Source organism: Cetorhinus maximus, chromosome 30 (assembly GCF_964194155.1).
Source record: "Cetorhinus maximus chromosome 30, sCetMax3.hap1.1, whole genome shotgun sequence".
NCBI classification, from domain to species: domain Eukaryota; kingdom Metazoa; phylum Chordata; class Chondrichthyes; order Lamniformes; family Cetorhinidae; genus Cetorhinus; species Cetorhinus maximus.
Window position 1 is genome coordinate 8,538,406 of NC_135908.1, and position 20,064 is coordinate 8,558,469.

Sequence of the window (20,064 nt, forward strand, 5' to 3'; positions counted from 1 at the left end):
TACTTACTTCAAGAAGTAAATCTTTGTGTGAAGTACTTTGGGGAACTTGGCTGATGTGAACACTGTTGTACAAACACACATTTCCTTCTTTCTGAGTGTTGTGTGGCCCTCGTATTTCCCTCCTATCAATCGACACAGCAACCCCTGTCCTGTGATACATTATTTCACATCACAATGAGACTGGTGTGATCAGCATGGGATACAGCGTACGAGACAACATGTGTGCCATGTACCCTCAGGCCAGGGAGCATGGGAATGTCAACCAGCCACAGCACCACCCCTAATAAGTGAGAAAGATTGGTACAAACCACACCACAGCCCCACACCAATTGGGAAGCTACCCTACCGATCTGTTAGCCTTTGCAATTCTCTTACCTAATGAGCAGCGGAGGCGGGGCCATTGAATATATTCAAGGCTGAGTTAGATGGACTTTTGATTGACAAGGGAGTCAACGGTTATGGGGGGGCGCAGGCCGGGAAGTGGAACTAAGACCACAAATCAGAGCAGCTGTGATCTTATTGAATGGTGTAGCAGGCTCGAAGGGCCAAATGGTCTACTCCTGCTCCTGTTTCTTGTATCTTATAACCCTGTACTGAACGGTGAGACAATGGCAGATGGAGTTAACACTCATTCCTGCTATGGTTGATCAGCTGGTGAAAAGCATCTCTCCTCAGCCCCCTGGTCCTTCAACCTTATTCTGGGAGCTCCTTCCCCTGCCACCTGTTGTCCCTCACAACCCTGGGCCCATACCACTCACTCTGCTGCTAGAGTGGGGGTCCAGCGCCGGTAAAGGGGGGCAAATGAGACATTATCTTCACAGAATGGTACTCCTGGAACACGGGGAGTCTCTCCAGATGTGTGCAGCAGCCACAGGTGAGGAAGGTTACAGGTCACTACACGTTGCTACATGTTACATGCCCTCCTTTACCTGGCCTCTCCGGTCTGAGACTCCATTTGGTTCACCCAGGCCTTGTAAATGTCCACAGGGTCAGTCTTGATGTTCATCGACCGTTCTTCAATGATCTCCTTGACAACGGGCGCCAGGATCTGTCGGAGGGCGTTCTGTCCACGTGCTCCACGGTTGAAGCTGACCACCATTTTAATAACCGTGGGGTTTCCCGTGATGATCTCGTGAAGCTGATCCACCTTTGACCTGTGGAAAGTACAGAACATGTCAGGGTCAGAATGGCTGTGCTGGGCACCAAACATCCCACACATAGGTTACACCTACGCAGAGGCGCACGTACACACAGAGTCCATATATACACTCTAACACAGGCTTTCCCGACGAACGTTCGACCTGTTCCCCAAGATCGTCAAACAAAATCCAGAGTGTCCCTCCATCCTCACATAACTTGTCGGACACTGACCTTTTGCCTGGACTGTAAACCCCACTCCCTAGTAGCAAAGTGATTGTGTAGTGTTGAGTGGTCAAACACCTCAGTCTGTACCTATCCCTACAGCTCTCAATCCCATTCCCAAACCGGATATTTATCCAGCTCCCTGGAGTGGGGGTCAGCCCCCTGTGGCCAGTCTGGGATTGGGGTGTGAGGAGCAGTGACGGGCAGATGTACACAGGACATACTTAATCTCTTCCTGTAGGGCGGTTTTGAAGAGTTTCAGCAGCAGGTATTCCTCCCTCTGGTTAGAGGCGTAATTATACAGTGTGAAAATGACCGAGTCCATGAACTTGGTGGATTTGTTCTGCGGCATCTGAAAGATCAGCTTGGCCAAGTAGGTGGGGTTAGTCTGGAGACAGAAAGAAAAACACAATTTGTACAGTGATTTCTACACTCCTTAAACAGAACCATTTACTTTATGTTCAATTGTCTCCCTTTCCTCTCCTCCGGACCAGCAGGTTCCACAGACATTGATTCACTCCAGGACAAACCAGTGGGCGATTCACACACCATCGAGATGCAGAAAGAATGACACTGCAGAAAATGACCCAAAACCTCTTCCGAGAGAAAGGATATACATTTCTATAGCACCTTTCACAACCTCGGGACATTCCAAAGTACTTCACAGTTAACAAAATATTGTTTTGAAACGTAGTTATTGCTGTAATGTAGGAAATGCAGTAGCCAATTTGCACACAGCAAGCTCCCACAAACAGCACTATGATAATGACCAGATTCTTGTGATTTCGATTGAGGGTTAAATATTGGCCAGGACACGGGGGAGAACTACCATGCTCTTCTTCAAAATCGGAGCCCTGGGATCTTTAACATCCAACTGGCAGGGCAGATGGGGCCTCAGTTTAATGTCCCATCTGAAAGATGGCATCTCTGACAGTGCAGTATTCCCACAGTACTGCATGAGGTGAGTCCGCCTGGATTTTGTGCTCAAATCTCTGGGTTGGGACTCGAACGTACAACCTTCTGACTCAGAGGTGAGTGATAACCACTGAGCCACACCTGACACCGTCAAAAGGCCCAGACACGTGCCCCATTCACTTCATCATATAGGACACTATGTGAAGCAATCCTTAAAGCTAGGGGATGGGAGAGTGTACATGGGGCTGTGGGAGGGGGTTAAATGGGTGGGTAGAGTCAGTGATAGGGGAGAATGTACATGGGGCTGTGGGAGGGGGTTAAATGGGTGGGTAGAGTCAGTGATAGGGGAGGGTGTACATGGGGCTGTGGGAGGGGGTTAAATGGGTGGATAGAGTCAGTGATAGGGGAGAGTGTACATGGGGCTGTGGGAGGGGATTAAATGGGTGGGTAGAGTCAGTGATAGGGGAGAGTGTACATGGGGCCGTGGGAGGGGGTTAAATGGGTGGGTAGAGTCAGTGATAGGGGAGGGTGTACATGGGGCTGTGGGAGGGGGTTAAATGGGTGGATAGAGTCAGTGATAGGGGAGGGTGTACATGGGGCTGTGGGAGGGGATTAAATGGGTGGGTAGAGTCCATGATAGGGGAGAGTGTACATGGGGCTGTGGGAGGGGGTTAAATGGGTGGGTAGAGTCAGTGATAGGGGAGAGTGTACATGGGGCTGTGGGAGGGGATTAAATGGGTGGGTAGAGTCAGTGATGGGGGAGACTGTACATGGGGCTGTGGGAGGGGGTTAAATGGGTGGGTAGAGTCAGTGGTTGTGCCCTGGAGGGAGTAGGTGACGGTTGAACATACTCTCCTTGGTCTGGAGGAGGGGGACTGGGTGATTGTGGCCTTGGACAGACTGTTGGTGGGAGAGCCTCTTGCTGGAGTTTTACCTGGAGCAGGTAGAAGAGGTTCTGATAAGCTTCAAGCTTCATCCGTTTCTCCTTGCTCAGGGCCTTCAGACCTCCTTTCTGCTTGTTGATCCGCATCATGTCTGACAACTGCTCCTTGTTCTTCCGGGTCAGTTTCTTACTGTGTGACACTACTTCCTGTAACACGAGAAAGGAATCCATCACTGTCTCGTCTCTGTGAATCCGTCACTGCAAATCAGCCCCTGTCACCACCAGAGTCTATCACCGTCTCGTCACCATGAATTCACTGCCTCCAGAATCTGTGCCTCTCAACTCGAGAGGTTGGATATCAATCAGGGCCACCTATATTTCCATTTCTCAAAAAGGTAATTTTTAATGGGATTAACCCTGTATTTCCATTACCCAGTACAATATTCACAGGGTGGTATTCCCATTGTGATGTTCCCACTGTTCAGCGCAATATTACCAGGTCATTATTCCCAGAGCAATTATCCTGGTGCTTGGGGAGCTATTCCTGTTACCAGGGATACTCTTCTCAGGGATGGTACGCTTGGAGTGATATTCCCGTTGCCAGGAATGGTATGCCCTGGGACCACATTCCCAGGACCATATTCCTGTTATTCTGGAGTGATATTTCCATTACTAGGGACAGTATTCCCATGTTTTTATTCCTGGAGTGATATTTCTGTTACCAGGAATGGTATTGCAGGGGTGATATTCCCAGAGTGATATCCTGTTACCGGGTATGATATTCCCGTTATTCCCGGAGTGACATTTCCGTTACCTGCAGTGTGATTTTGTTCTTCACCAGCAGCCCGATCTTTATGTCCATTGTGTTGAGATCATTTTCCAGTTGTTGATTGGATCGGATCCGAGTGACCACTTCCTCTCTCAGTCGCATCATTTCCAACTCCTCCTGGAAATCTTGGTCACTCTGATCGAGCAGGTGGACAAACTTCCGGACCACGGCCATCGGAGGCTGCTCTGCATTGACTGTCCGAGAGGACAGGAGAGGGTGAGTGAGTGAGAGAGAGAGAGAGAGGGGGAGTGAGAGAAGTGGAGAGGAGAGGCACCGAACAAACGCATCTTCACACCAAGTTGTGCTGGGTTTCAGATATAAGTTGGGTCAGTGATTTGTTGCTAAAACCATTGACCCTCTCGGCTCGGACAGTTTACTCTGAGTTCCAGGGGTCACTGATGTTGCTTTTTCCTGGTTCCTGTCTCTCTCTTTTCCACCCAGCTCTCTGACTCCTACGACATCCTCCTCCAAATTCCTCATTTCCCTTTTTTCTCTCTCCTCCAACTATTTAGGCAGTCTTCCTGAATTTCTCCTCCTCTCCCCGAATTTCTCCTTCTCTCCCCTACTTTGACCCAATAATCCAGAAATAAACTAACTCCAGGTGGTTTGGTAAATTTACAGCGGAAATATTACAGGCAAGTGACTGGAGGTCAACTCAGAGGCCCCGATATCAATACTCGGGTCTGATACTTACTCAGGGTTTTATAATCATCTCTGGCCTTGTTTGCCCTGATGAATGCCTGGATTTTAATAATATCAGATTCCTGGAAACGAAAGAGGAAAAAAAGGAGACAAATATTAACCTCAGCAGGCGTGGTGGAGAGTGTCCTTTACAACCTGGGGTGAAACCCATAGCCAGGGCAGTGAGGGAACAAGATACAGTGGGATAGAAGTGGGCTGGCAACAGTTACTGACCTGCACATACTTCAAGCCTGAGGGACAGCAGGTTTCTGATTGAGGGCTCTGAAGGAGAGTCACGTTGGACATGAAACGTTAACTCCGTTTCTCTCTCCACAGATGCTGCCAGACACTTTCTGTTTTGACTTCCGATTGAGCCTCCTGCCAATGAGGCACTGGATATCCCACTCTACACCCACTCCCCCAGAAGTCACACCACTGAGATGAACTTCCAAAAAAAATCTGCATCTGGGCAACGTAGACGGACCGAGAGGGTCCCAGAGGCTGAAGGATTAAATCTGGGAGCTGTGATCTGAGAGGAAATTGCACTTGGACAGAACGAGGCGGAGGGAAGGGTCCCATCGCACGGCGTCCGCCACTCAGAGAAACTGGAATCTGCGTTCACTGGAACAGACAGGGGTGCACCAAAATTCGGAAAAGGATGAATCGTGTGCGGGATTAATCAGTGAATTAATAACAAGGGGGCATGGATTGGGAATTGGCGCAAAAGGCATAACAGAGGAGGGCTGAAGAGATTATTTTCACATGGGTTTATTAGAATTAAACACCACAAGGACGTCAAAGATTTAAAAATAATTGACAAAAGCACGAGAGGGGGGAAATCAGGGAGGACTTTTTCACACAGAGAATTGTTAAGATGTGGAAGGTGCTACCCGAGTTTTTTTTTAATTCATTTACGGGATGTCACTGGCTAGGCCAGCATTTATTGCCCATCCCTAGTTGCCCTTGTTCAGAGGGCATTTCAGAGTCAACCACATTGCTGTGGGTCTGGAGTCACATGTAGGCCAGACCAGGTAAGGACGACAGATTTCCTTCCCTAAAGGACATTAGTGAACCAGATGGGTTTTTTTACAACAATCGGCAATGGATTCATGGTCATCATCAGACTTTTAATTCCAGATTTCTATTGAATGCGAATTTCACCATCTGCCAGTGGTGGGATTCGAACCCGGGTCCCCAGAGAATTACCCTGGGTCTCCGGATTACTCGTCCAGCGACAATACCACGACGCCATCGCCTCCCCAATATCGATACTCGGGCAGTGAGCATGTAGTGAAATCACAATCCAGAGGAATTTACCAAAAGCGATTGGAGAGACACTGGAAGGTGAATAATTCACAGGGATATGGGGGAAAAAAAAACAGGGCTGGCATGGGACTAAATCTGATAGCTCTTTCAAAGAGCCAGCATAATCACGATGGGCCGAATGGCCTCCTTCCCTGGTGTAGAGTTCCAAGATTCTAAGAAGTCGCTGAAGTGAATTTAACGATACAAGTAAATCAGATAAAAACTAGAAGGTAAAGGATGTTAAAGGGTACTGGGAGAGATTGCTGGAAGATCGAAGCCTGGCTCAATGGGTTAAATCACACGCCAAGCCCCTGGGTTGGCTGCACTTCCTTTAGGTGTTGAGGGATTAATGAATCTCGCCCAATTTCTGAACGATTGAAAGCTACGACATTCTGAAGGGGCTGGATAGGGTGGACGCTGAGAGATTGTTCCCGCTGGCCGGGGGAATCTAAAAACACGGGGGGCCCAGTCTCAGGATAAGGGGGTGACCATTTAGGACTGGGATGAGGAGCAGTTACCTGGGTTGTGAAACTTTGGAATTCTCTACCCCAGAGAGTTGTGGATGCTCTATTTAAGGCCGGGATAGACGAGATTTTTGGTTTCTCAGGGAATCGAGGGATTATGGGGAACGGGGGGTGGGGGTGAAAGTGGAGTTGAAGCCCAGGATGAGCCATGACCATGTTGAATGGTGGAGCAGACTCGATGGGCCGTATGGTCGACTCCTGCTCCTATTTCTTGTGATTCTTTCATGCGTCCAGTAACTGTTAAAGCGCCAGATAGTTTCTCATCACAGTTGGTAAACATTTAGGAGTTGCAGGTCTTGAATTTTATTCCGTGTCTTGACGGAGCAAGCTGGTTTCAAATGGAAAGTCCCAACGCGAGTGGCCTCATGAACCACGTAATAGATGGGAATACTCACATGGTCCTTGAAATATTTCAGCCGATTCTGGTACCTCTTCCTGGCTTGGTGCATCCGCACTAATGATTGAATCTGTGCCAGCAATAGAGAGAAAGGGGGAAAGCGAGAGAGAGAGAGAGACAGAGAAGTAAAGTGAGAGAGGGAGGGGAAAGATAGAGAGGTGAGTGTGAGAGAAAGATATAGAGATAGAGTTAATGTGAGAGAGAGAGCGAGAGAGAGAGCGAGAGAGAGAGCGAGAGAGAGAGCGAGAGAGAGAGCGAGAGAGAGAGTGAAAGAAAGAGAGAAAGAAAGAGAGAAAGAAAGAGAGAAAGAAAGAGAGAAAGAAAGAAAAAGCGAGACAGAGAGAGAGTATGTACGAGAGAGAGAAAGACAGGGAGAAAGAACAAAAAAAGCTGATTTAAACGCGATTCTCTGTTTTGCAAACAATACTGAGCTGAGTAGGCCTGGTCCCAGTCACACAGGAAACTAATGTCACCCACACTGGCAAAGGGACAGTTTGTACACATGGCACTAAGTGTGTACGAGGGGCTAGTACTGTACACGTGACATTAAGGGCAGAATATTCTGGCTGGTGTGCGGGTGGCGCAGCCCACACGCCAGCGCTTAAAATGTCGCGCGAGCATCCCGGCGTCAGCGTGCGGCATCGCGATATTTCGGTCGGCGGGCGTGCTATGCAGCGGGACGCGCGCCCGCCATTAATTAAAGGGCCTGTGCGAACTCCGGCTCAGCGCATGGGTCCAACGGGCAGGCGGGTAAGTGATTTTTAAATTTTTTTTACAAACCTCATCCAGTGGCGGGATGAGGTTTGATGGTGGTTTTAAAAACGTTTAATAAAGTTTTTGTTTATTTCATTAACATGTCACGTCCCATCTCGTGTGACGTTTTCACATGAGGGGGGAACGTGTTGATGGATTTTTTATTGTTCTATTTTTTTTTATATTCGCCAGCCTTTCAGCGATCTCCCTGAGGCAGCACTTAGCCTCAGGGGGAATGTGCCGTCTCTCCTGCGCATGCGCGAAATAACGCACTCTCGCAGTTGGGGAATCTCCCCCTTGCCCGCCGGGGGGGCCTTTATTGGCCCACCCACTTAAATTGGCGGCAGGGCCCATTTCGGTGGCGGTGATCGGCTGCCTGTCCACCCCCGAGTCGATCAGGCCCGCCCGCCCATTAAGGGCAAAACTCTGCCCTAAGTGTGCGCCAGAGAATAATATACGCACACACTGGGCTCAGACATACATCGGTATCAGTAAAGACAGCTGAATCTCTTTGAATAATTCACTCAAAATAATTACGGAAGAGACAACAATTTCCTGACTCCCGACATCTAGGATTAATCAAAAGGGGCAGACGTTACTTTACCTTCACAGCAGGGGCCGTGTTGCCTTTGAGGTACTGAAGCCTGTTCTTGTAGGCCTGCTTTTGCTTGTAACCTCGCCAGTTAGACTGAGGAAAGAAGAGGCAGCAACAATTACGACCCGTAAACGGAATACACTTGAATTTTTAATGCATTAGGTTCTTCCCCAGAAGGTCGACTCCCTCATACCTGAATGGTCAGGATGGCTGGCTGCTGCTTCTTCAGGAAGTTCATTCGTTCCGAGTATTCCCTCCGTACCAGGTAACCTCGGCAACGTGCCTGTAACTTGGTGATGAGGCTCTCATTGGCGACCCACAGTTGCTCTCGGTTGTAGGCAGCCGTCACTCCTGAAATCGTCGACTGTGGGAGGTAAAAGAGACAGCCGCTGGTTACAAAGGAGGGAGGGGCAGAGTGAGTGAGTGAGTGAGTGAGAAAGGGGGCGAGGGCGAGGGGGACAGGATGGTCATTCACTGGATATCTCAAAGCGCTTTACAGCAGTGAAGTACCTTTGAAGTGTCGTCGCCTATAACGTGCAAATGCAGCAGCCAATTTGCACACAGCAAGTTCCGACAAACAGCAATCTGATCATGGCCAGATCATCTGTTTTCTGTGATGTTGATTCATGAATAAACATTGACCACGACACTGGGGAGAACTACCCCCCCTCCCCGCTCTCTTCTTCAAAATAGTGCCGTGGGATCATTTATACCCACCCGAGTGGGCAGACGGGGCTTCGGTTTAACATCTCAGCCAAAATACGGCACCTCTGACAGTGCAGCACTCCCTCAGTACTGCACTGGAGTGTCACTCTTGATTTTTGTGCTCGGGTGGGTCTTGAACCTGGAACCGTGTTTGTGTTTTAAGGACCGAGGGAGGGTTGGGTGTGTGGCAGTGCTGGGATCCTGGGAGACAGTTAGTTTAAGGAAATCACTCCAATGGAGGGAATTAGGAAGAGTGGGAAGGATATAGATTTGGAGGAAATGGAGAAGGTGAGGAAAATTCAAGGTGGCCCCTTAACGTTTGATACAAATTGTTGTCAACAGAATACACAGACCCAAATGCATCCAGCTCTCAGCTTTTTAAGTGATTGGTTTTAAATAGAGACATAAATCACAAGGAAAGGTTGGGATCAGACTGTGCTCTGTACCTGAATTTCTTCCTTGCTCAGTTGTGTGTTGTTCTGGACAAACCCAGATGGCTGCTCCCAGCTTCCTTGCTTTGTTCCCAGGTTGTAATAATAATGGTAGCCTCCCTTCACCCAGTGCCTGACCCACTGGCTGCCATTGTCACCTGCAGGTGGGAGGGTAAAGGTTAAAGGAACACATTACTGTTTGTACCACACTACCACGGACCAGCACACCCGACGCCCAACAGCAAAACACGACTTGACCTTCGCTGTCCAAGGGCCCTGGACACCACTTTGTCCTGGATCTGGTGTGACTGGCCTTGCCATCCTCTAAACCTCTGAAGTTTGCATCAGCGACCAATCGACATACAGCAGCTGTCGCCCAGCAATCCAGAAACTAACCAATCGACACCCAGTGACCACTGTCCAGCGATGTCCAAGTGTCACAGCTGCCCAATGAAAATGCTCGGATTGAGTCAGTGGGGTGGGGGGGGTGGGGGAAAGAGGTGGTGACGATGTCATCACGCTGTGCGTGAGTTCAGAAAACAACTCTCCTTATGGCTCACCCCGAGCCTCTGAATAAATCCAATTCCAGGGTTTGTGCTGTGTTTTTGGGATTGGATTATGCTCATTTTAGTGTGAAACCTGGAGCGGAAGGCAGGCAAAATAGAGGGGCTGCTCCAGATAAGCTTCTGCTTTTAGTCATCCTTGGGGTGTGGCGTCATTGGCAAGGCCAGTAATTACTGCCCAGCTCATATTTGCCCTTGAGAAGGTGGTGGTGAGTCTCCTGGTTAGACAACTCCTGGGGCCAACTTCTGAAGCAGCCACGTTACTCTGGGACTGGAGTCAGATGTAAACCAGGCCGGGTAACGTGGCAGATTTCCATCCTTTACAGGGCAATAGTTGAAGCAGATGGGTTTTTTGCAACAATCCCACAGCTTCATGGTCACTTTCACCGATTCCAGGTTTCTAATTTCCAGGTTTTATTTTAAACGGAATTCAAGTTCTCAAACCGGGTCTCCTGAAAGTGGACCTTTATCGCAGCAATTCTACAAAAGCCGCCTCCAGTCAACGCTCGCTCTGCAGTCACGCTGCGCCGCTCCGCTCCAAACTGCGGCAAAAAAAGCCACCAGGAGCAGCAACAATCAGCGGGATTGCACCGATAACCGTGCAATAGAAACCTAGCAGGTTATTAACAGGGGAAATGACAACGCTGCCATGAGTGGCGGAGGGGGACCCCTCGCTAACCTTCCAGCTTCTTGGCTTGCTTGGCCTCAGTCAGTTCCTGCTGGTAGATATCGTCACATTCTGAGGTGACTCCGTACAATCCGACGTCAGCAGATCGCAAGGCACCCAGTATCTGCGCCGTGTCTCCACCGTCCACTGCTTCATTGATAGTCAGAATTCCCAGGGAAACTAGACGGGTTTAGAGAGATCAAATTAAATGGCAGCAGCAGCGGAAGATAAAGAAGCAGAAAAGGGGCAGCTCAGTGTCACGGCCGTCTCAGGGTTCTGATCTCAGGGATGTTACAAGCCCATTCATCAAGCGGCAGCTCCCGCTGGGGCTCCTGGGGAACTAACATGCTGCCCGGTCCAGTACTGAGCCCTGCAGCCCAGGGTGATTCCAGGCTTATCGCCTGCTCTGTGTAACAGTACGTGGGTTACAAACGGTTTCAATCAGGCAGGGCTTCCGATCCCAATGGCTCATACTGGAAAATGTGGGTGAGTGTGCTCAAGTGCGTTCGTGTGCATGTGTGAGATGGACTGCGCAGGTGTGTGTGTGTGTGTGTACACGAGCGGGTGTCAGTGCTCTAGTGAGTGTGTCAGTGCACATGAGTGTGTGAGAGAGTTGGTGCAGCCAGCAAGCAAGGGTGGGATCAAACATAGGATCAGTGTGTGCCTGGTGTCCTGAAACAAAAACCCCAACCCACTCCCCCTAAGCAGTATAACTAAGTTGAGGAACAGCCCTTGGATATTACAGCCCCAGTGTTAGGAAGGAATTTTGAGAGAGAAGTGCACAGAGACAGGTTTGTTTTTGATTGGTCCCGGGAAACCAGAAAGAGATTTATTTTGGCTTATGGACACATCTGGTGCATGACGCGCCAGGAGTATTTTTACACGATATATTCATGAAAGGAGACAGCAGAAACTCACATTTCTCAGCGTCCTGTGTGTCCTTGTTGGATTTCCAGATGGTGTCCTGAATCTCATCGAGCCAGAGCACAGCAGAATCATCCTGGGTCTCCTGTGGAGAATCAAAGTCGTCAGTGGCTACACCGTCAGGGTCAGGTTAGCCGCATGTGTCTAGTTGGGAATTCAGATTAGTAAATAAAAACTTAGGTCCAACGAAGATGTCTATTACTGTGTCCTCAATACTTGTTCAAAAGAGAAAAAAACCTTTCATTTTACAGTGTATTTCACACCTTACAAAGAATGGAGTATTTTTGAAGTGTAATTATGGTTGTAATATTTGGACAGTGTGTACGTGTGAAGCTGAACGATTTTGTGCACTTGTTAATGAAGTGGTAAGATAAAAAACAGAGTATGAGAGTGGTTTTTTTGATCATTGTGGCTGGTTTACTTCCTGGGTTACTGAACCGTCGCAGATATTTATTCAGTAAATATGCACCTGTAAACTACATTTACCTGTATTGTGTGGAAGCAATTTTCTTCTAATATTAATGCACTTGGGTAAAACATTCACTGTAACCTTACTTGGGCTGGTCAGTAATTTGTTCTGGACAATACTGGCCTTAGATAGAGATGACCATTTGATTTCTGGACCCATAGAGAAAAAAAGCTTGGTCAGAATGTCGATAGATTTCAAATAATTGACAAAACCAACAGAGAAATGGAGTATATTTGTGTGTGTATATGTGCTACCTGAAAGGGTGGTAGAATCAGATTCATAGGAACTTTTAAAAAGCAATTGGACATTTGCAGGGTTATGGGAAGAAAACTCGGGTGTGGGAATAAATTGGAAGCTCTTTCAAAGAACAGGCATGACCTGCTGACTGGCCTTTTCTGCTATAAGAGTCTATGATAGGCTGTCACTACAAGAGGGAGCTCCATCACCACTAACAAGGTAGGGTCTCACAGATGGTGACACACTAGCTCCACCAGGGTGCAATCTGACAGGCAGTGGCACACCAGGTCCACCAGGGTGCGATCTGACAGACAGTGACACACCAGCTCCACCAGGGGGCATTTCAACAGGCAGTGACATACTGGTTCCACAAGGGTACGGTCTGACAGGCAGTGACACACCAGCTCCACCAGGGTGCGATCTGACAGGCAGTGACACACCGGCTCCACCAGGGGAGGCAGTCTAATAGGCAGTGACACACCAGTTCCACCAGGGGGCATTTCAACAGGCAGTGACATAGCAGCTCCACCAGGGTGTGGTCTTGACAGGCAGTGACACGCCAGCTCCACCAGGGGGCATTTCAACAGGCAGTGACATACCAGCTCCACCAGGGTGCGGTCTGACAGGCAGTGACACACAGGCTCCACCAAGGAAGCATTTCAACAGGCAGTGACACACCAGCTCCACCAGGGTGCGGTGTGACAGGCAGTGACACACCTGCTCCACCAGGCTGCCGTCTGACAGGCAGTGACACACCTGCTCCACCAGGCTGCCGTCTGACAGGCAGTGACACACCTGCTCCACCAGGGGGCATTTCAACAGGCAGTGACACACATGCTCCACCAGGGTGCGGTCTGACAGGCAGTGACACACCTGCTCCAGCAGTGGGTGCTTAGACCCTGTTCTCCAAGGGACAGAGATTCCTCAGTTCTGGTTGCTGAGTTTTTGGCCTCTGTACGGACAGCTCCTTGCCATATGTGATCACCCATTCGGAGACACAAGCTCCTTTGTACCTAGCGAGTGCCAGAAACAGACATTCCTCACACAACTGAGTCTCAGAAGTAGAAGCGTGTTCAAAGATGCCTATTCCAGGACTGTAACCCAATCTCTCCCCTCACTGCTGCTTGGTCCAGGAGGCTTTTAGAATGATTTTATTGCTGGTGATGAAGCATTTTCAACACAACTCAGCAACCAACTTTTTTTTCCCCAGTTTTTTTTTGTAGATGTGCAAGTGTGGGGCTCTGGCCAGATCCACCTTCAGCCCGTGGTCCAGTTCCAGTCAATAAAGGCACAAGGGCTGGACAGGGATGATTAACAAGAAGATAAAAGCAAAACACCGTGGATGCTGGAAATGTGAAATAAAAACAGAAAATGCTGGAAAAACTCAGCAGGTCGGGCAGCATCTGTGGAGAGAGAGAGACAGAGTTAAGGTTTCGAGTCCGTATAACTCTTCAGCGCTAAAGAGATTGTGATTATGATTAACAGGAATACAGGCTTATATTTCACCCCTCTCCTAATATTACTCAGTTCTGTTGAAGGGTCGCGAGGACTCGAAACGTCGACTCTTTTCTTCTCCGCCGATGCTGCCAGACCTGCTGAGTTTTTCCAGGTATTTCTGTTTTTGTTATGAATACAGGATTGGTTAGCTAACAGCAGAGAGTCGGGATGAATGGGTTATTTTCAGGTTGGCAAATGGTAACAAGTGGACTGCCACAGGGATCAGTACTGAGGCTTCAGCTATTTACTGTATATCTATATTAATGATTTACTGTATTGTAGGCAAATTTGCTGATGATACAAAAGTAAAAGTAGCAAAACAAGTTATGAGGAGGATATAAAGAGTCTGCAAACGGATATATATATATACAGGTTAAGTGAGTGGGTAAAAATTTGGCAGATGGAGTATAATGTGGGGAAACATGAAGTCGTCTATTTTAGCAGGAAGAATTAAAAAAAGCAGAATATCATTTAAATGGAGAGAGACAGCAGAACGTTGACGTACAGAAGGATCTGGGTGTCCTTGTAAATGAATCACAAAAAGTTGTCATGCAGGTACGGCAGGTAACGAGGAAGGCAAATAGAAGGTTGACCTTTATCGCAAAGGGGGATTGGAGTATGAAAGTAGGCGAGTCTTGCTACAACTGTACCGGCATTGGTGGGTCAGTCACAAGGGGGCATAAGTTCAAGGTGAGGGGCAGTAGGTTTGGGGGGAATTGAGGAAAAACTTTTTTTACCCAGAGGGTGGTGACGGTCTGGAATGCGCTGCCTGGGAGGGTGGTGGAGGCGGGTTGCCTCACATCCTTTAAAAAGTACCTGGTTGAGCACTTGGCACGTCACAACATTCAAGGCTATGGGCCGAGTGCTGGTAAGTGGGATTAGGTAGGTTGGTCAGGTGTTTCTCACGTGTCGGTGCAGACTCGATGGGCCGAAGGGCCTCTTCTGCACTGTGTGATTCTGTGAGATCACACTTGGAGCTGTGTGTGCAGTTTTAGGGGTCTCCTTACACACAATTATACTTGCAATTGAAGCAGTTTAGAAAAGGTTCACTGGGCTGATCCCTGGGATGAGGGGGTTGGCTTACGAGGAATGGTTGAGCAGGTTGGGCCTGTACTCAACTCATTGAAGTTTAGGAGATTGAGAGGAAATCTTATTTGAAATATAAAAGATTCTGAGAAGGCTCGACAGGGTAGATGCTGAGAGGACGTTCTCCCTCGTGGGGGAATCCAGAACTGGGGGGGCACAGTTTCAAAATAAGGGGTCTCCCATTTAAGACAGAGATGAGGAGCAATTTCTTCTCTCAGAGGGTCGTTAGTCTGTGGAATTCTCTTCCCCAGAGAGCAGCGGAGGCTGAGTCATTGCATATAGTCACGGCTGAGTTAAGACAGATTTTTGACTGACAAGGGAGTCAAGTGTTATGAGGGACAGGCAGGAAAGTGGAGTTAAGGCCAAAATCAGATCAACCATGATCATATCGAATGGCGGAGCAGGCTTGAGGGGTTGAATGATTTACTCCTCCTATTTATGATCTTAGAAACAACTTCAGCATCACAGGGATGGAGAGGAGAGTGGAGAAACATGGGCACCAATCGCTCTCACTCCAAGTGCAAGATGGGAGGTTACTTTACAGCCAATGAAATATTTTGGAAGTGTAGACACTGTTGTAATGAATGAAGGATGGCAGCCAATTTGTGCACAGCAAGCTCCCTCTTTTTCCCTGAGAATACTGTGGAGGAGTCGTCATTCCGCTCCTGCACACTGCCCAACACTGTATTCCCGTGCTCCCACACCCCCCTGACCAAATCAGGGCCCAAACCACCTTCTAAACTGCAATATTTCATCCCCTCGCCAACATTTACCCTTCGGTGGTGAATCTACCACAGGAATAGTCACCCTCTGCCCGGGAACTGCAGCTCAGAACTCTAGGTTTCCCCAGAGATTGCAAGGGAACAAGCAATACCACATCTTCAGTCTGTGTGGCTTTGGACTGGGAGAAGACCTGATCTGTATAGGAGATCAATCAGAGCCTACATTCCCATCCCATCCTCGATTCCTGTGCAGGCAGCTCAGAGCTGAGCCCGCTCCCAGCAGCTTGCTGTGAACCACCTACACGGGTCTGGAAGGACCCTGTTTTGGCTCCCATTGGTGTTGAGTTAGCTGGTCTGACAATGGGCCAACGAGTGAAGCTACAAAAATCCTAATCCCTCTCCAAGTTCAGTGACTCCTGTGAGAAAGTGTGTCTATGTGGATGCATCAGGTGAGATCAGGATTGGGCTCAGTTATGATGGTCTCTGTGGTTGAATAGTCTAACATTCCTGGTCCAACCTCAAAGGGAGAATGGCCACTATGAGGTAGTACTTTTTTTTTCAAAAAGTCAGCCAGTGCAGGAACATGCTAATATGTTGAATAGTCTGGAACTGTAGGGATACACTGCAGTTATTTGAATCCAAGTAACATGGGAGCGGGTTGGCAGAGCTGGGGGGTTATTAGAGGTTGAGATGTGCCACCTGCACCCCTCGGGAGCCAGGCAGCTTTGTCTGTTTATCCTATACCCTTTTCACTGGTTTGTCCTGTTTGGAATGAGCAGTGGATTAATTCGCAAACACAACATTCAGATTCATTAGCATTAGTCACTTCCATCCATCCACATATTCGCACTAAGACTGACTATTTCTACATTGCTCAGTTCCTGACCCTGTCTCAGCTCATCTGCTGCTGAAACCCTCATCCATGCCTTTGTTACTTATACACTGGACTATCTCAACACTCTCCTGGCTGAGCTCCCATATCTTCCATAAACTTCAGCTCATCCAAAACTCTGCTGCCTCAGATCCTGACTCATACCTAGTCCCGTTCACCCATTGCCCCTGTGCTCGCTCATCTACACTGGCTTCTGGCCCTCAAATTTAAAATTGTTGTCTTCAAATCCCTCCATGACTTCACCCCTCCCTCTCCCTAACTTCCTCCAGCCCCACAACCCTCTTGAAGTCTTGGAGCTCATCTACTTCCGGCCTCCTGATCATCCCCGATTCCCACCGCTCCACCATTGGCAGCCATGCTGTCAGCCTCCTGGGCTCGAAGCTCTGAAATTCCCTCCCTGAACCTCTCCGCCTCTCTCTCCTCCTTTGAGGATGCTCCTTAAAACTTGCCCCTTTGATCAAGCTTTGGGCCACCTGTTATAATATCTCCTTAGGCGTTGGTGAGATGTCTTGAGAACGTGAACTGGATTTTACACAGGGCTCAAGGTTGCATCGTATGCCGTAAAGTGAATGAGACTCAAGAGTGCAACCGGTGATTTCAGGAGCCAGTCCCAGGTACAGTGAAGATTTCCAGGAAAGACCGGCAGAAAATGGGAACCAGGTAGTGAACTGAAGGAGGCGGCTTGGTTCCGAATGTCCGAGGGCAGCACAACTGAGGCAGGGCTACTGAGTTAATTTAAACCTGCAACTCAACAGTTAAAGGCCCCTTAATGTTCACCCTAAGGCGACAGGGCCCACCATCCCGGTCCTGCACGTTACAAGGAAAGATCATGAGGTCGCAGCAATAAATACTGGGCTTTACGCAAAACATCTCACTCACAGCCAAATTACAGAATAAAGAACCAGCAGCCTGAGGGGTGGACGTTGACTCATTTCAATCACCATGGCAACTTGAGACAAACAAAAAAGATGCAGTGACGCGAAGGAGCTAAATTACTGAAATTCTCAACCACCCGTGTCACCTTGACTCTCTCCTCTGAAAGTCGTGGGTTCAAATCCCACGACAGAAACTCCAGCACAAATCCCAGGCCGACAGTCTCAGTCTGGGAAGCCACTTTTGTGATGAGTCATTCAAACAAGGCCTCCTCTCTCTACTTCTCTCCTCCTCTAAAACGCTCCTTAAAACTTGTTTGACCAAGCTTTGGGAAACCTGTCCTACTATCTCCTTGCATAGTTAAGTGTCAAATATTATCTGATCGGGTAGTATAGTAAAACGCCCCAAGGTGTGTAAAGGTGCTATAAATGAGGGGCAGGGTACCTGATGTTTTAACCCTTTGTTATCCTAAGGGTAATTCAAACACTCCTCCCTGCTCCCTGGCTCTGTTCTGGCTGAGAATAGACTGGGGACCGGATCTGGCCTCAATCCCATCAGGGAACGCAGCCACTAAATTAACGGGAGATTTAATACAAAGTTTCTGAAGTCTTGAGGGAATATTTTATTCTGCCGGATATCTGGCTCCCTACCCTCCCCTCCGCTGGTCACTGTAGCTTTTAATTTGGTATAATGTTACTGAGATTGGCACAAGAGACACACAGGAATCATTAACCAATTAAACAGCCACCTGGAACTAGAACAGACAGGTCTGGTCTTCACAACTGAAAACAGACCCCTTCCTCAAAGCCGGGGGGGGGAGGGGAAGAAACAGGGAGGTGGGGGGGAAAAGTGAGAAGGGGAGAACCTGGGAGGGGGGAGAACAGGGGGGGTGGCAACACAGGGAGAGAGAGAAGGGAGCGAGGGAGTGAATGAGAGAGGGGAGGGGAGGGGAGGGGAAAGGGAGCAGCAGGAAGCTACAGTGTTAATTTGGACTGGAGAGGGTAGGTCTGGTTGTTGAATCAACGCCAGTCGATCCTTTAGCTGAAGATATTCCTTTGTGTATTTATGATTGAGTGAGGCTGAGCGCAGCAGAGATAGTCTGGGCTCGGGGGCACTGATTGTTTCGAACTTTGCTGCGTCTGACACTCCCACCTGAAACTTCCTGGATCCTAAACCCCAAACAGCAACATGGAAAATCAAACACTCATTAATCCCTGAAGAGGCAGAAACCGGAAGACAAACAGGATTCAAACACTGAACTCAGTCCCTGCGGAGCGTGGCTGATCCTTTTAAATTGCTGTTTGCATTTTCATCTTAGAAATGAAGGTTTGTGTGAACAGGGATAAATTATAGGGTTTCTAGAAGGTGTGTCTTTTTTTTAAAAAAACGTTCCCCTCCCTGGGTCTGAGACACGGTGTCGGGATTTGCTGGGAAATGATTCCACGTTCCAGGGTAACATCCCCTCTTCCAGCTTCACCCCAACTCCGAGTGACTGCGTTGGTCAGCGAGGGACTGGGGAGTGGGGAAAATAATGATCGGCAGAATGCAAAGATTAGGGAGCTGAGTTTCCCTGGCAACCCATTCCACACAAACAGCAACAACCGAATCAGCCAGGGGACAGGATGGGGGATTTTCGGCAATAGCAGAGTTTGAAATGGTTTTGCCTAAAAAGTTAATATTCCCACAAAACTCGAAACCCAGAGATTAAAGTAAATGAGAATAAGGGAGAGCCAGCTCCTCTCACCGATGGATCAAACAAAATTAACCTGTGTGTGGAGGCAGAGGATGGGGGTATGGTTCTTAACGAATACTTTGCGTCTATCTTCACAAAAGTGGGGGACACTTCAGGCATTGTAATTAAGGAGAGGGATTGTGAAATACTGAACGGGATGAACATTGGGAGAGAGGAGGTACTAAGGGGATTAGCATCCTTGGAGGTGGGTAAATCACCAGGACTGGATGAAACGTACCCCGAGCTGTTCAAAGAAGCCAGGGAGGAAATTGCAGAGGGTCTGACCATCATTTTCCAGTCCTCACTGGCTACAGGTGTGGTGCCAGAGGATTGGAGGACTGCTAATGTTGTACCTTTGTTTAAAAAAGGGAGTGAGGAGAGACCGAATAATTACAGGGCAGTCAGTCTGACCTCAGTAGTGGGTAAATTATTGGAACCAATTCTGAAGGATAGAATAAACATTCATTTAGAAAAGGTACAGATTAAACAAGGGTAGTCAGCATGAATTTGTTAAGGGAAGACTGTGTCTGACTAACTTGATTGAATTTGTTTGAGGAAGTAACAAGGAGGGTTGATGAAGATAATGCAGTTGGTGTGATCTTCATGGGTTTTCGCAAGTTCCCACATGGCAGACTGGGTAAAAAAATAAAAGCCCATGCGATCTAGGGGTATGTAGCAAGCTGGATACAAAGTTGACTCAGTGACGGGGAACAAAAGGTAATTATTGGCGAGTGCTTTTGCGACTGGAAGGCTGTTTCCAGTGGGGTTCTGCAGGGCTCAGTACTAGATCCCCTGCTTTTTGTGGTATATGATGATTTGGATGTAAATGTAGGGGACATGATCAAGACATTTGTAGATGACACAAAAATTGGCCGAGTGGTTGATGGTGAGGAGGATAGCTGTAGACTGCAGGAAGATAGCAACAGACTGGTCAGGTGGGCAGAAAAGTGACAAATGGAATTCAACCCAGAGAAGTGTGAGGTGATGCATTTGGGGATGTCAAACAAGGCAAAGGAACACAC

The 20,064-nt window shown here is 48.4% G+C and overlaps 1 protein-coding gene across 2 annotated transcripts in view; it reads right to left on the reverse strand.

The window, feature by feature from the left end:
• The window catches only part of iqgap1 (IQ motif containing GTPase activating protein 1), a 110,542-nt gene that overhangs the window by 26,022 nt on the left and 64,456 nt on the right, over positions 1 to 20,064 (reverse strand). For both annotated transcript variants that reach the window (XM_078532386.1, XM_078532385.1), the window contains exons 16-26: positions 11,529 to 11,619; positions 10,623 to 10,790; positions 9,396 to 9,538; positions 8,438 to 8,608; positions 8,254 to 8,337; positions 6,895 to 6,966; positions 4,684 to 4,753; positions 3,975 to 4,183; positions 3,212 to 3,367; positions 1,587 to 1,750; positions 930 to 1,154 (exon numbers count right to left, since the gene is read on the reverse strand). In XM_078532386.1, coding sequence (XP_078388512.1) covers positions 930 to 1,154; positions 1,587 to 1,750; positions 3,212 to 3,367; positions 3,975 to 4,183; positions 4,684 to 4,753; positions 6,895 to 6,966; positions 8,254 to 8,337; positions 8,438 to 8,608; positions 9,396 to 9,538; positions 10,623 to 10,790; positions 11,529 to 11,619 — 1,553 coding nt within the window. The remainder of the gene's footprint in view (positions 1 to 929; positions 1,155 to 1,586; positions 1,751 to 3,211; positions 3,368 to 3,974; positions 4,184 to 4,683; positions 4,754 to 6,894; positions 6,967 to 8,253; positions 8,338 to 8,437; positions 8,609 to 9,395; positions 9,539 to 10,622; positions 10,791 to 11,528; positions 11,620 to 20,064) is intronic.